This window comes from Diorhabda sublineata, chromosome 7 (genome assembly GCF_026230105.1).
Source record: "Diorhabda sublineata isolate icDioSubl1.1 chromosome 7, icDioSubl1.1, whole genome shotgun sequence".
NCBI classification, from domain to species: domain Eukaryota; kingdom Metazoa; phylum Arthropoda; class Insecta; order Coleoptera; family Chrysomelidae; genus Diorhabda; species Diorhabda sublineata.
The window spans coordinates 22,588,959-22,601,328 of NC_079480.1; the positions used below are offsets into that span (position 1 = coordinate 22,588,959).

Here is a 12,370-nt window from a genome sequence, read left to right on the forward strand (position 1 = left end):
TCTTCTTTTATAATTTCAAGATTTACTCGTAACGAACTATTATTTTAGGATTAAAATGATTTGAAGATTTATTAATATTTTCTTTCTAGTGACGCCATTGTCTTATCACAAAGCAACACTTTAAATTTAAGTAAGAGTTATATCAGTAAACAGCAGAGATCCGATTGTTTTAACATGTAAATTTCCAAAAACTACTTGAATAAATAATAATTTGTTTTATTAACTTTAATTATTTATATTTATAGAGTTTTATACAAAACCTTCATGTTACGCCGCTGCGTTTCAAGTAATACAATAGGGCAATTTTGCACAGGATGTAAATCGAACAACGAAAAGTAGGAAGCTTGAAAAGACTAGTTATGTTTTCACCTTAAATCTCGTAGCATTCATACTGTTTGTCGGTAGACGAAGGGAGGTACGACCTTCTACCTAATCTCAATTCTACGTACCGTTTCGGTTCGTCCATTCGTCATTTTGTTTTTAAAACGGTATGCGGTCTGTTAGTGACAGCGCGGTAAATACACGTGGTGTAGTGTATATAGTTAATAGTTTGTTTTAAATATCGAAATAAAATTCGAAATGGGCAAAGAAATTGAAAGTGCGAACAAGGAAAACGACGATGGTACTTCGTCGGAAACTTCGGGCGTGAAAATGAAAAAAGAATTATCACTTTTGGATGGAGTAGCAATTATTGTTGGTATCATAATCGGTTCAGGTATATTCGTTTCGCCGAGGGGAGTTTTGAAAGTGTCTGGATCTATAGGGCAGGCTCTTATAGTATGGATACTTTCAGGGCTTTTATCCATGATAGGTGCTTTATGTTATACGGAATTAGGTGAGTTTTTATATTAAAAACAATTTGTTTTTTTGCATTATTCGCATTATATGCATTATTATTTTTTTCTAGTATTATGTTAATGTACATTATTTGTATGTTAATGTAGGTCAAAAACGTGATTAATCGATTCTTACACTGTATATTTTATTTAATAAAACAACAAATAAATTTTTTGTTTCTATCCTTTTTAACTGATAAAAAACCCTAAAAGTTAATATAAAAGCGGGTTCCTTATAACAGAGGCGGACTAAGAAAAATTTAATGTTATTGCAAAATGTATTACGAAATCTATTTAAAATTCATAGTTTATATTTCAAAACAGGTTTTCGTATTTTATTTTAAGATCGATATCATTATATCACGAAATACCAGGTGTTAAAAATTGTAAAAAAAATTTTAACGTATATGTCAGATAAATTGACATTAAGTTAATAAATATGGCACGACTATCATTTCCGTGTCGCCATTTTGTACATCGAAACGAAATAAGTCGATAATGAAGAACAAAATTTTTCGATATCTCGCTTCGTTTTCGAGATATCCTAACTTCGCCTTTGAATGCATTCGAGGCATACCTGTTGCTTCATAACCTCAAAACAGCATATTTCTACATTTAATTATTAATAAAAACTTTTGGTAAATTTTTATCACAAAGTGATGAAAATTATATATAACTATCGATTTAGCTTCAGAAATACGTTCTATAAGGATAAATTATATAAAAATTAACTCGTGATGAAATTAAAACAATAAAATCTTCATTCATCACGAAGTATTAAACGTCATCTGTTCTACTAACCTAAACTAACGTTTGGTTATAACTTCAAGTATCGATATCTCAAAAACGAAGCGAGATATCGAAAAATTTTATTCTTCATTTTCGTTTTATTTAGTCCTAATTAAGCTGAATCTACGTATTTAATTTCAAAAATATCAATAAAACTTGTAAAAATGATAAAAATATTCTAAACGTATTTCCGCCATCTTGTAATATCTAAAGAAATCATTAGCAATACTTTTTACAACTTACAGTTACTTATTTCATTCATAATTATAAAGATAAATAATAAATTTTTAAATGGAATTATAGAAGTATGTTTCTTTCCCCATTGTATACGACTTAGTTTTCAACGCTCGATATCATAATTTAAAACCCTCAAAGTGATAATATTTGTTTACAAGTTTTAATTATATCTACAGAACTATCGTATATAATCAAATATAGGTGGCAAAAAGAAGATATCAATCTGTATAGTTATTGCATCATACCGAAAGGAATCCCCAGATATTGCATCATTTTATGTCGAGTCGTAGAATTTTTGGTGAGAGGAATATCTGTGTCAAAGATTATAAAATATACTCGATGATCTGTGTTATAATATTAACGCGTTATATATTGTATATTTCATACCGATGTTGCCGGTTCTAAGTTTTAGAACTACTTTACTAGAAAATATCTCTCATAAGCGCTGACAGCTCTAAAATACCAGCCATTTTATATACTCATTATCAGTTTATATTTATTGATAAAATATCAAAGATAAATATCACAAGGAAAAATGTTGTTTTACTAAAATAATTATGATAATAACATCGAATAGATATTTTAATATGTATTTCAATGTGAAAAGAATTTTCACTGTCAAGTTGTATGTCAATGAACTTGACAATCTTAAGGCATTTTTTCGCGACGTAAATTTTAACAAATAGACAACTAAACTATCCTTGTATCATAAAATAATATTTTTGTTATTTACTTTTAAAAATATATGTTTAATAACAATAAAATTATGAATCTTTTACCGAAAACAATTATTATAATCGTTTTGCAAATAAAGAACGTTGGAAAAGATTTTTTAATTCAATTTAATTCGATAATAACATGCGAGGTCATGCACATCGGACGAGACTCTTGAAGCAAATTAAAAAGAAGAAAAGGAAACAATAATTTTATTGTGTAGTTATTCATTTGTAAATCTTTAAAGCTTAATTCATACAGAATGGGATATTAATAGAATTTTACCATGAAATAAATTTATTTTTATAACATATTTCATAGATATCAATAATTATTTATCATTGTGTTTTGATAGATCAACACCAGAGGGCGTAGACAATATATTAAATTTTAATTATTTACGCAGCAGTGGCGATATCTATGTATAAACCTCCGAACTTGTAAAGTAGTCAGGGGCGTAGTGATTAATAATTTTATTTCGCAGGTACTATGATTCCGAAGTCCGGAGGTGATTACGCTTATATAAAAGAAGCGTTCGGGCCACTTCCGGCTTTTCTTTATCTATGGGTGGCGTTATTTATTTTGGTGCCAACAGGGAACGCCATTACGGCTATAACTTTTGCACAATATATTTTGCAACCGTTTTGGGGTACGTGTCCGGCACCATTTGAAGCAGTAAGGCTTCTAGCTGCCGTTACCATATGCATTTTAACGGTAATTATACACTAAGAGAAATTATTTTTATATTTTATCTTTGGATCAAAGTATTTAATATGTCAGTTGTAAGCTATTAATAACTATAATAAAATATAATCCTTTCTTATCTATTTATTGTTGTTATCAAGTTCGTAGGTGGATTTTTTTATACAGGGGCAATTTTCACTGATACTATTTTTATCAATGGGGAAATAAATGGAATTTACTAAGTCCTATTATGGATGGATAATTATACATGATACATAAAGTGTGGTTATTAAATAACAGCATTTGAAAAATTTCATCTCGAGTAAAACTACAATTTACTACGAAAAAATATTGGATAAATAGTCGTTTAACATGAAATATAATAGATTATACTGAGAAAACAAGTTCTAATCACTTTATTAGAGAAGAAATAATGATTAAATCCTTACGTTTAGGGCGCGTGTGTCAGATATGACATTATACCTGAGTGTACGTCAAACATATTGACAGTTAACTCTCTTAGATTATGGTGTATAACGGAGTTTATTATCAATTTTGTTAGGTAGTCAACTGTTACAACGTAAAATGGGTGACTCGAGTCCAAAGCATATTTACGGCAACGAAGATGTTAGCTCTCGGAATAATTGTTCTAGCTGGTGTTTATTACGCTTGCGCGGGACACGTGGAAAATTTTCAAAGACCCATGGAAGGTACTAATTGGGATCCCGGACATATCGCCGTAGCGTTTTATTCGGGATTATTTTCCTATTCTGGATATAATTATTTAAATTTCGTTACCGAAGAACTCAAAAATCCATACAAGTAAGTACTGAATTCATTAGCTAATTTTTTATTTAATAAGTAAACCCGTGGTAGCACGCCACTGGATTAACATGGGTAGGAAACATTTCCTCACGACTACCAACCCTTAAATTTCAATTTCCTCTGAATCACGACACTTCAAATGTCAAAATTGTCAATGGAAAGTAAACTCATTTTTTTTTCAGGAATCTCCCGAAGGCCATTTGCATTTCCATGCCAGTGGTAACTATAGTATACGTAATAGCTAATGTGGCCTATTTCGTGGTTTTAAGTAAAGACGACGTGCTGGCGTCCGATGCCGTGGCCGTAACTTTCGGTGATAAAGTTTTGGGAATGTTTTCGTTTCTGATGCCGGTGTCAGTTGCTTGTTCGACATTCGGATCATTGAACGGCGCCATTTTCGCTTCTTCTAGATTGTTTTTCGTCGGAGCTAGAGAAGGACATTTACCCAGGGCTCTATGCTTGATTTCGGTGAAGAGGCTCACTCCAGTGCCGTCTTTAGTGTTTTTGGTAAGATTATAAAAATTTTAATTTATGCATTTAAAATAAAACACCCTGCATATATAAATTTATTCAACTTTTGTTAATATTTTCTCGAAGTTGTCTTAATTTTAGGTGAAAAATGATGTTTGGCAACGCTGCAATTTTGTTCATGTAATATTTTCATCTTTTGCACTATAGTCGAATTGGGTGCAATTTCATTGAATTTTCCTAAATCTGAAGTGAATAACTACGTTTGGCAACAACGCAATTTTGTTATTCTAATGTTTCTATCTTTAAATTTACACTGTTGTCGTATTGTGCACAATTTTATCGAAATACCCCCAATTTGCAGGAAACAATTATGTTAAGCAACTTCGCAAATTTGTTAATGTCATATCGATCATTTCAATTTCACACTGTTGTCATATTCGGCAAATTTTGTTGAAATTCCCATATTTTGAGGCAAGAAGTACGTTTGGTTACGTTGCAGTTTTGTTAAAATGTCATATCAATTTTATTGAAATTCCCTAAATTTGTTGCTAAAATTTACGTTTGGCAACCTCGCAATTTTGTCAATGTCATTTCGATCACTTGTATTGGGCACAATATCTTTTTTATTTTTACGCTGTTGTCCTTGCTCATACAAAAATTGTATCACTGGTTTTTTAAATCAAATACTTGATGTAAAAAATAAAGTTTGGCAACATCTCAATCTTGTTAATCTCATGTATCAATCTCTTGGCTAATACGAAAATTTGGTTGTTTTTTTGTCACTTTGTTTTTTTTTATATAAAACCTTCAGTATGTATGTTTAATAATTTTTTATAAAGAATATTAAATTTATGTCGTAATTTCCAAAATATGTATCAAAAACGTATATTTGGCAACATTGCACTTTATTTTGATGCGTACATATATCTAATTTTATACTATCGTCGCCATTATTGAGTATAATACAGTTATGAAGCATATTTCAGTAGAATATGGATTGTACGTTTGGCAACATCGAGATTTTTTGAACTTCAATATACCCAAATTTATTGTAACTTTAAACAGTTTTTTGTAACCACTACAGTTAATTAAATATGTGTTTAATAGATATTATGAATAATTTTTTTTCTCAGGGTATAATAACGGCGGCGTTGGTAATGGTAGAAGACGTTTACGCTTTGATAAATTACAGTTCGTTCGTCGAATCACTTTTCATCACAATAAGCATTTTAGGACTAATGTACATGCGCAAAACTCGACCGGAAGCCATGCGCCCCATTAAAATTAATTTAATATTACCGATCACGTTCTTCGTGATATGCACGTTTCTGGTGACGTTCCCTTGTTACGTAAGTCCGATGGAAGTGGGAATTGGCGTCGCATTCATTTTGTGCGGTATACCGGTTTACGTCATAACGATCGGTTGGCGAAACAAACCGATATGGTTAAAACGAATTTTCAACAATTTCAATAATGGCTGTGCTAAACTATTCATATGCGTACCGGCCGAGAGCGAAAAAGATTTTTGATATTTTTTATAGAATATAAATAAAATGAACTTTTTTTTATTTATTTTTTTCATATTTATTAGTAACATATAGTTAATGGTACCCAAACTACGAACACTTTGAAATAAAACATTTGCAAAGCCTCATAAAAACATAGCGGAAGCTACACCAAAATGTCTCGAAATTGAATTAAATACTAATAATTATAGAGTAGTTTCACATACCTGCAATATTTCTATAAAAACTTTGAGTACTACATAAAACTTCACATTTGGATACATTCCAATTATTCTCAATTTATTTTAAAAAGCACTTCCAAAATTCACTTGTTTCACATCTTAAAGTAAATTTGCTACTATTTTTGCATCAAATGTCATACGCTTCTTCTTTTTTTTTACTTTTAATGACTCGCCTAATTCTACGTATCACCAATTATCAGTTTTCAAAATAATATTAATACTTATTTAAACATCTTTATATAAATAATATAAATGAATCTTGCATTTAAATGAATAAATTCCCACAAAAAGTTTTTTTTCTCCTATGACTATCACCAATTTATTCGTTCTTGTATTACTAAACAGCTTTTAAGAAACAGAAGACAAATGTTTTATGTTGTTGCCACGTTGTAATGTTTATCCTTATTGTTATGAAAAGATTTGTAAGATGATTTGTACATTCAATTCAGTTAAAAAGAAATAAGATTAATAATTTTGAATATAGTACTAAACAATTACCCAGAATAATAATTACTCATGAAATGCAAATGAAAAACATAGAAACATAATATTTTTATATAATTACCCGATTTTGATAACATTGAATATCACAACACTGGATGGGTTACTGCCAACGTTTAAAATACGATTTTTCCTGAAATACAAGATATGATTTCACTTACACTTTTCATATCTATATTTTATTGAATGATTGTAATAATACATCTGTTGATGCCACACACCGCCATTGTCAGCACAGGTCAAATCACTTTCCAAACAAAGTTTTAACTGAGTTGTTTAGTAATTTCTGATTTTTTCGTATTTTATTTGATAAAGTAAATACCTTCTGTCACAAAATACATTATCATCTTATATAACAGTGAACTAATTAAACTCTTTTAAATAACTTTAAAGAACACAAACATTGTTTGGAAAGTGATGTATCACGGCCGTGACGTCATGCTTCGAGTCTATTCTAAATATATTAGTCCAGAAGTAGTAGTAGTGATAACTCCGAATATCAACGAGTCAATTATTTTTAAATTTTATACAAAAAAACGTTTTATATGCATTTGATCAATTAATATTTTCTTCTACATTATTTTTATCAAATATTTTTCGGAATCTGTATTATTTAGTGCCTTAATATTCTTATTTGTTTCGTTTTAAAACATTAGTAATTAAGAATTTCTCTTTATAGTTTTGTGATACATCACATTGTTGTGATCGAATTCATTTAAATTCAGTTTTAATTGAAAATGAGTCTCTAAAATCATACCCTTATTAATATAGGGGAATTAATTTAACTCAAATCCATCCCAGTTTAATAAAAAACAATGTAACTTTCCCAATTACTTACTAGTATTTATTATTTCAAATAAATATCAAAGTATGTGAATGTTCCAAGAGGTTAAATTATGTTAATATATTGTTTTTTTTATAAAAATAAATTGGTTTCATTTGTAATTTTGAGTTTCATTCATTTCCTTTCATCCCTCAACCCTCCAAAGCTTGTTACCAGTGAAAATTCGCCAGCATATTCACCAATTCATTTAATTATTACTAGCTTTTACGCGCGGCTTCGCTCGCTTCGAATCCGTTAAATAAATATCAGAAATCATTATAATAGAAAAGAATGAGCTCTGTAGCTATATTAGAACCTGAGATATAGATCTTTGAATGTAGAAAAATTGCCAGAAACCTACAAAAATCCATAACTCCACATTGAATGTTTGCGCCTAGCTCCTCTCCAACTCAACCGATTTAAGTGTTCAAAAACTCAAAAGAAAGAAGGTGTTTCAGCGAGTGTTCTTAAACCAAAACAAAGTCTCTATCTTGAATAGAACCTGAGATATTGAGTATAGAACTTGTGTATGTGAAAAACTCCCATATGTATATGGGCAAATCGCAATTTGAGAATGGTGAAAATTAAGATGAAATCCGATGGTTGATGGCTGATCTGTGCATCAATACCTTTCATTGAAAAAAAAATTAAGCAAATCGGTTGGGTAGAACGCCTGAATGGACTCGGAATGGAAAACATCAATTTTTTTAATATATAATTATTTATTTATTAGAAAAATTTTTGACAATATACTGCTAAATAATAAAAAGATAGAAATTAGTGCTAAGAGTTTTTATAGACCCCGTGTTTACTAATTATATAATTCAGTTTTTTCGTATTTTCTAATAAACTACGATTTTTTATTGATAGAATTGAAGGGGTCATACAGAAATCAAATTCTATAACTGTCTACTTTGAATTTTGACATTTTTCCACAATTTATCTGTCAATTTCCTTTTTTCATGTCAGGTGCTGCTTTTTTAACCCTATAAAATTTCTGGAATGTAATAATATGGATAAAGGTAGAGGAAAAAAGGTCTGCATAGCTTTGTTATGATATTTATTATTTATAATAATTTATAATCTTATCACTAGTATTCTGATAGTCAATTAACATGTCAAAATTCAACTTAGTGGTGTTAATTGAAGAATTTATTTAAAAAAAATCACATAGTATAATATCTGTTGCAGAATTCAGATATCCGTAAACAAGCTTCATTTATCACATCTTCTGGAACTGTTATCACAATTCTCAAAAACCCAGATATAGCAAAACACTATAAAAAAACAATAAAAATGTGATACTTGATATTTCAATTTTTTTATTCAAAAACTGAAGAATAATTGATTTATGTTTAAGTTTTTTTTATCGTTATAAACTATTAAATTTCATCTTTAATTGTTAATTACTGAAAAAATATTATATGAATAACTTGAAAACGTGGTAATTGGATACTTATTATTACAAACTCATTGTAATAAACATTTTACAATCAAAAATAACCATCAATGTTAGTTCGTTAATTACTAGGTGTGAATTCGTACCTGCAAGTGATATTAATAGGTTAATGTTACTACGAATATATGTAGAAATTAAACTTAAATTAAAAACAGATACGAAACGTTTTGAAAGATAAAATTTAGATAAATAAAAAAAACAAGGAAAAACTCATACAAACACCTAGAATAGGGTTAAAATTTTAAACGTCGTTGTCAGCTGTCAAAACTTAAAGAGATTCAGGCATTTTTTAACGAACGTTAATGAAATGAAAGTAACTTACTTCACCCGGTAAACAAAATACCGATTCTTCTTCCATCATTTTCTGCGCAAAAGCCAATCCGTTCTCGAACATCGGGAATTTTTCCATCCGTATTTCCACCAGCATATACATTGTACCTTGAGGCATAAACGGTGTCAATCCTTTAGCGTTTTGTAGTTTTTCAAAAGCTACTTGAGCGTTTCTAGCTAAAGTGTTATTTAAGAACTCGTAAAAACTTTTCGGAGTATTTTTCAAAATGGCCGGTAAGGCACCTTGAATCAACGTATTACTACCGATTGTTCTTTGAGATAACGCATTCAACGATTTTCGTACTTCATCGAATACGCCGAATTCGTCGTGAACTACAATCCAACCTAATCTCCATCCAGGTACCTAAGACAAATATTAAGCACATAATGATTCTCAACTATCATGTCAGTTACGACGCATGCGCACATTAAATCTCACACATCCTTACCAAAAATCTTTTGGCGAGCCCTCCGCAAATTAGAATCGGTACGCCCGAATTTAAACTAGCAGTCGATACGAATTTTTCACCGGGAAATACGATATTTTCATAAATTTCATCAGCGATAACCGGTATACGGTTATTGTAGGCTATTTCTAGTATGTTGCGAAGATGTTCTTCGCTAAAATTCGATCCGCACGGATTCGACGGGTTATTGAGAACTATAGCAGCGGTGTTGCCGTCTATTTGAGACTCCAAATGATGCAGATCCACCTCCCAATTATTTTCGGGAATGAGGTTATAATATCTGTAAGGAAAGTTTTAATAAAATTTATAGGAACTAGAGAAACCCTATTTAAAACTTTTACGAACGTCACTGGAAATATTTATGGAAAAAGAAACGAAAGTACATCGTAGAATTATGAATTGCAATGTTATACACAGTTGCCATCTTGAATATATTTCAAGTTCTAATGAATTCGTTATAAAATGATATAGTTTTAAAAAAATAGAAATTATCCCAAAAAAACCTCTCAAAAACCATTACGGATGTTACTATAATTATTAAATTAACGTTTCTGCTATAAAAAATGGATAAAAAAAATTTAATTATAAATGGCGGCGTATCATAAAACGACACCGTTTAATGTATATCTTCAATTTTGAATGCATCAAGAAGGCTAACTGCCATCTTGTATGTATTTAACGTATTTAAATAAAATATCAAATAATTCGATATAAAGTGATATAGTATCAGAAAAATTGAATTCATTTGAAAAAACCCTCTTAAAAACTATTACGGACGTCCCTGCAACATATCTGGTATAAAAAGTATATGAGAAGACTCAAATAGTTAATGGCGGCGTATTATATGACGTCACCGTTTAATGTACGTCTTGAATTTTTGTAACAAGAAGTTCAAGCAACAAAAAATTTCTATTGACCTTGACTTTGAGTGATAAAAGTGTGTTACGTTTATAGAAAATTGACAAATCGAAATAATTACATAGATAATTATTTAGTTTATTAACGCAATAACCGACAATCATTTTAGTCAGATTTATCACCTTGCTTCCACTCCGATGTGTTCAGCTAACGTCCTATAAATTGGAAAACCTGGTCTCGGAATGAGGATGTTGTGATTTTTGGCGCCATCTGCCAACACTGTAATACAGTGCTCCAACGAAGAAGAGCATCCGCTGCATAAAATAACGTCGTTGGCATTTATTTCGGAACCGTTATGCGATAGGTATTCAGCCACGGCTTGTTTCGCATCTTGATGTCCCGTGCTGGGTAAATAACCGTTAAATAGACCTTGTTCCAGAGACGCTCGGACGGCTTCAATTGTTTCCGCTGCGGCTTTTAGATTTCCGTAAATTGTCGGATCTCCTAATGCAAAAAATAATCGTAAATTCTTAGAAAAAGAAAATATCTAAAACAAATTTTTATTGTATAAAGTGATTTAATTATATTAATTAATTAAATTACTAAACTAATTTCTCAGTGTAGGAATAAAATACGTTTCGTTTTCTGACCGGCTCTACATTACCAAACTTCTTAGTTATAAAAATTGTTTTTTAATTCATTTATGTTAAGAAAAATCTCAATTTACAATAATAATTGGATATATCTCCTACAAAATAAAATGTACTGACCTATTGATAAGGCGATGACGGGTTTATCTGGATTCGGTTTTAAATCTAAATTATCTACAATTTCTCTGATGAAATTTCTGGTATTTTTTGCAGCTGTTGATGGTTCCACCTTCCACGAAACGCTTTTAAGATCTTCGATTATACTAACGCTTGCTCTTTGTTCTAATTTACGGTCGTACATACTCACACAAGTACCTTTTTTTAAAAATATGTTTGCGCCCGATTTTATTTTGTTAAACTGATTTCGAAAACTTCTTCGTATCTTTCGTTTTCTGATATCTTACGTATTACTCAATTAGCTACAGTGGCGGTACCGTAAGGGGTTATCAAATCATTTTCTATTATCAAAGTTTTACTTTCGAAGTATTTACAGCCATATTGTGATCAACTTATCGCTTATAGTTTATCGCGCTATCTTTTAGTCCATAGATTTACCCACCTATTAATTTAAATTTTCAATAGTAGTTTCCTGTATGTCGGTACGTTGTATTTGAGCTCAATACTTTTCAAACTTTAGTAAGTTTAACAAAAAAAGAATTAAATTATTGTAGAAGATATTTTTGTAAATTTATGATGAATAAATTAAAACAATTTTGTACAGTTCCAATTTTATAAGAATATAGTAATTTTTTGTACTACTTTTAAATATTTTTCGTTTTGCTTTTCTGAAAATAGGTCCTTTAGCTCCGCCACTGGTAATTGAGATTAATTTTTGTTATTCTGAGATATGCATATACGATAGAAATTATTACAAAATGCACAAATTTCATTTATTTTTAAATTTATTATTTCAATTCGATACGATATTCGTTAAATTCAATGAAAAATACCAATGTTTTCCCTTTAATCTCGTTTTTGA

General features: G+C 30.0%; 2 protein-coding genes across 3 annotated transcripts; one reads left to right on the forward strand and one right to left on the reverse strand.

Moving 5' to 3' along the window:
* The first annotated feature begins 264 nt into the window (after nucleotides 1-264).
* Nucleotides 265-7,749, forward strand: LOC130447010 (large neutral amino acids transporter small subunit 1). The gene is made up of 5 exons (XM_056783602.1): nucleotides 265-835; nucleotides 3,061-3,290; nucleotides 3,823-4,082; nucleotides 4,268-4,592; nucleotides 5,690-7,749. The coding sequence occupies exons 1-5, from the start codon at nucleotides 580-582 to the stop codon at nucleotides 6,083-6,085; spliced, it is 1,467 nt and encodes a 488-aa protein (XP_056639580.1). The 5' UTR covers nucleotides 265-579; the 3' UTR covers nucleotides 6,086-7,749.
* Nucleotides 7,750-8,329: 580 nt separating this feature from the next.
* Nucleotides 8,330-11,748, reverse strand: LOC130447011 (tyrosine aminotransferase). Of its 2 annotated transcripts, none has more exons than XM_056783603.1 (5): nucleotides 11,512-11,748; nucleotides 10,924-11,245; nucleotides 9,866-10,163; nucleotides 9,409-9,780; nucleotides 8,330-8,904 (listed from the first exon to the last, which is right to left on the reverse strand). In XM_056783603.1, the coding sequence occupies exons 1-5, from the start codon at nucleotides 11,690-11,692 to the stop codon at nucleotides 8,794-8,796; spliced, it is 1,284 nt and encodes a 427-aa protein (XP_056639581.1). In that variant the 5' UTR covers nucleotides 11,693-11,748; the 3' UTR covers nucleotides 8,330-8,793. The 2 variants fall into 2 exon arrangements, with proteins under 2 accessions (XP_056639581.1, XP_056639582.1); XM_056783604.1 differs by having other exon boundaries at nucleotides 8,652-9,172.
* Between the last annotated feature and the right edge of the window lie 622 nt (nucleotides 11,749-12,370).

Excerpts from the sequence above, each read along its gene's own strand:
- LOC130447011 (XM_056783603.1), bottom strand. The coding sequence starts at position 11,692 with ATGTACGACCGTAAATTAGAACAAAGAGCAAGCGTTAGTATAATCGAA. Across the intron at positions 10,164-10,923 it reads CACATCGGAGTGGAAGCAAG|ATATTATAACCTCATTCCCG; the intron begins GTGATAAATCTG and ends CTTTCCTTACAG. Across the intron at positions 9,781-9,865 it reads GGCTCGCCAAAAGATTTTTG|GTACCTGGATGGAGATTAGG; the intron begins GTAAGGATGTGT and ends TATTTGTCTTAG.
- LOC130447010 (XM_056783602.1), top strand. The coding sequence starts at position 580 with ATGGGCAAAGAAATTGAAAGTGCGAACAAGGAAAACGACGATGGTACT. Across the intron at positions 4,083-4,267 it reads GAACTCAAAAATCCATACAA|GAATCTCCCGAAGGCCATTT; the intron begins GTAAGTACTGAA and ends TTTTTTTTTCAG. Across the intron at positions 4,593-5,689 it reads TGCCGTCTTTAGTGTTTTTG|GGTATAATAACGGCGGCGTT; the intron begins GTAAGATTATAA and ends TTTTTTTCTCAG.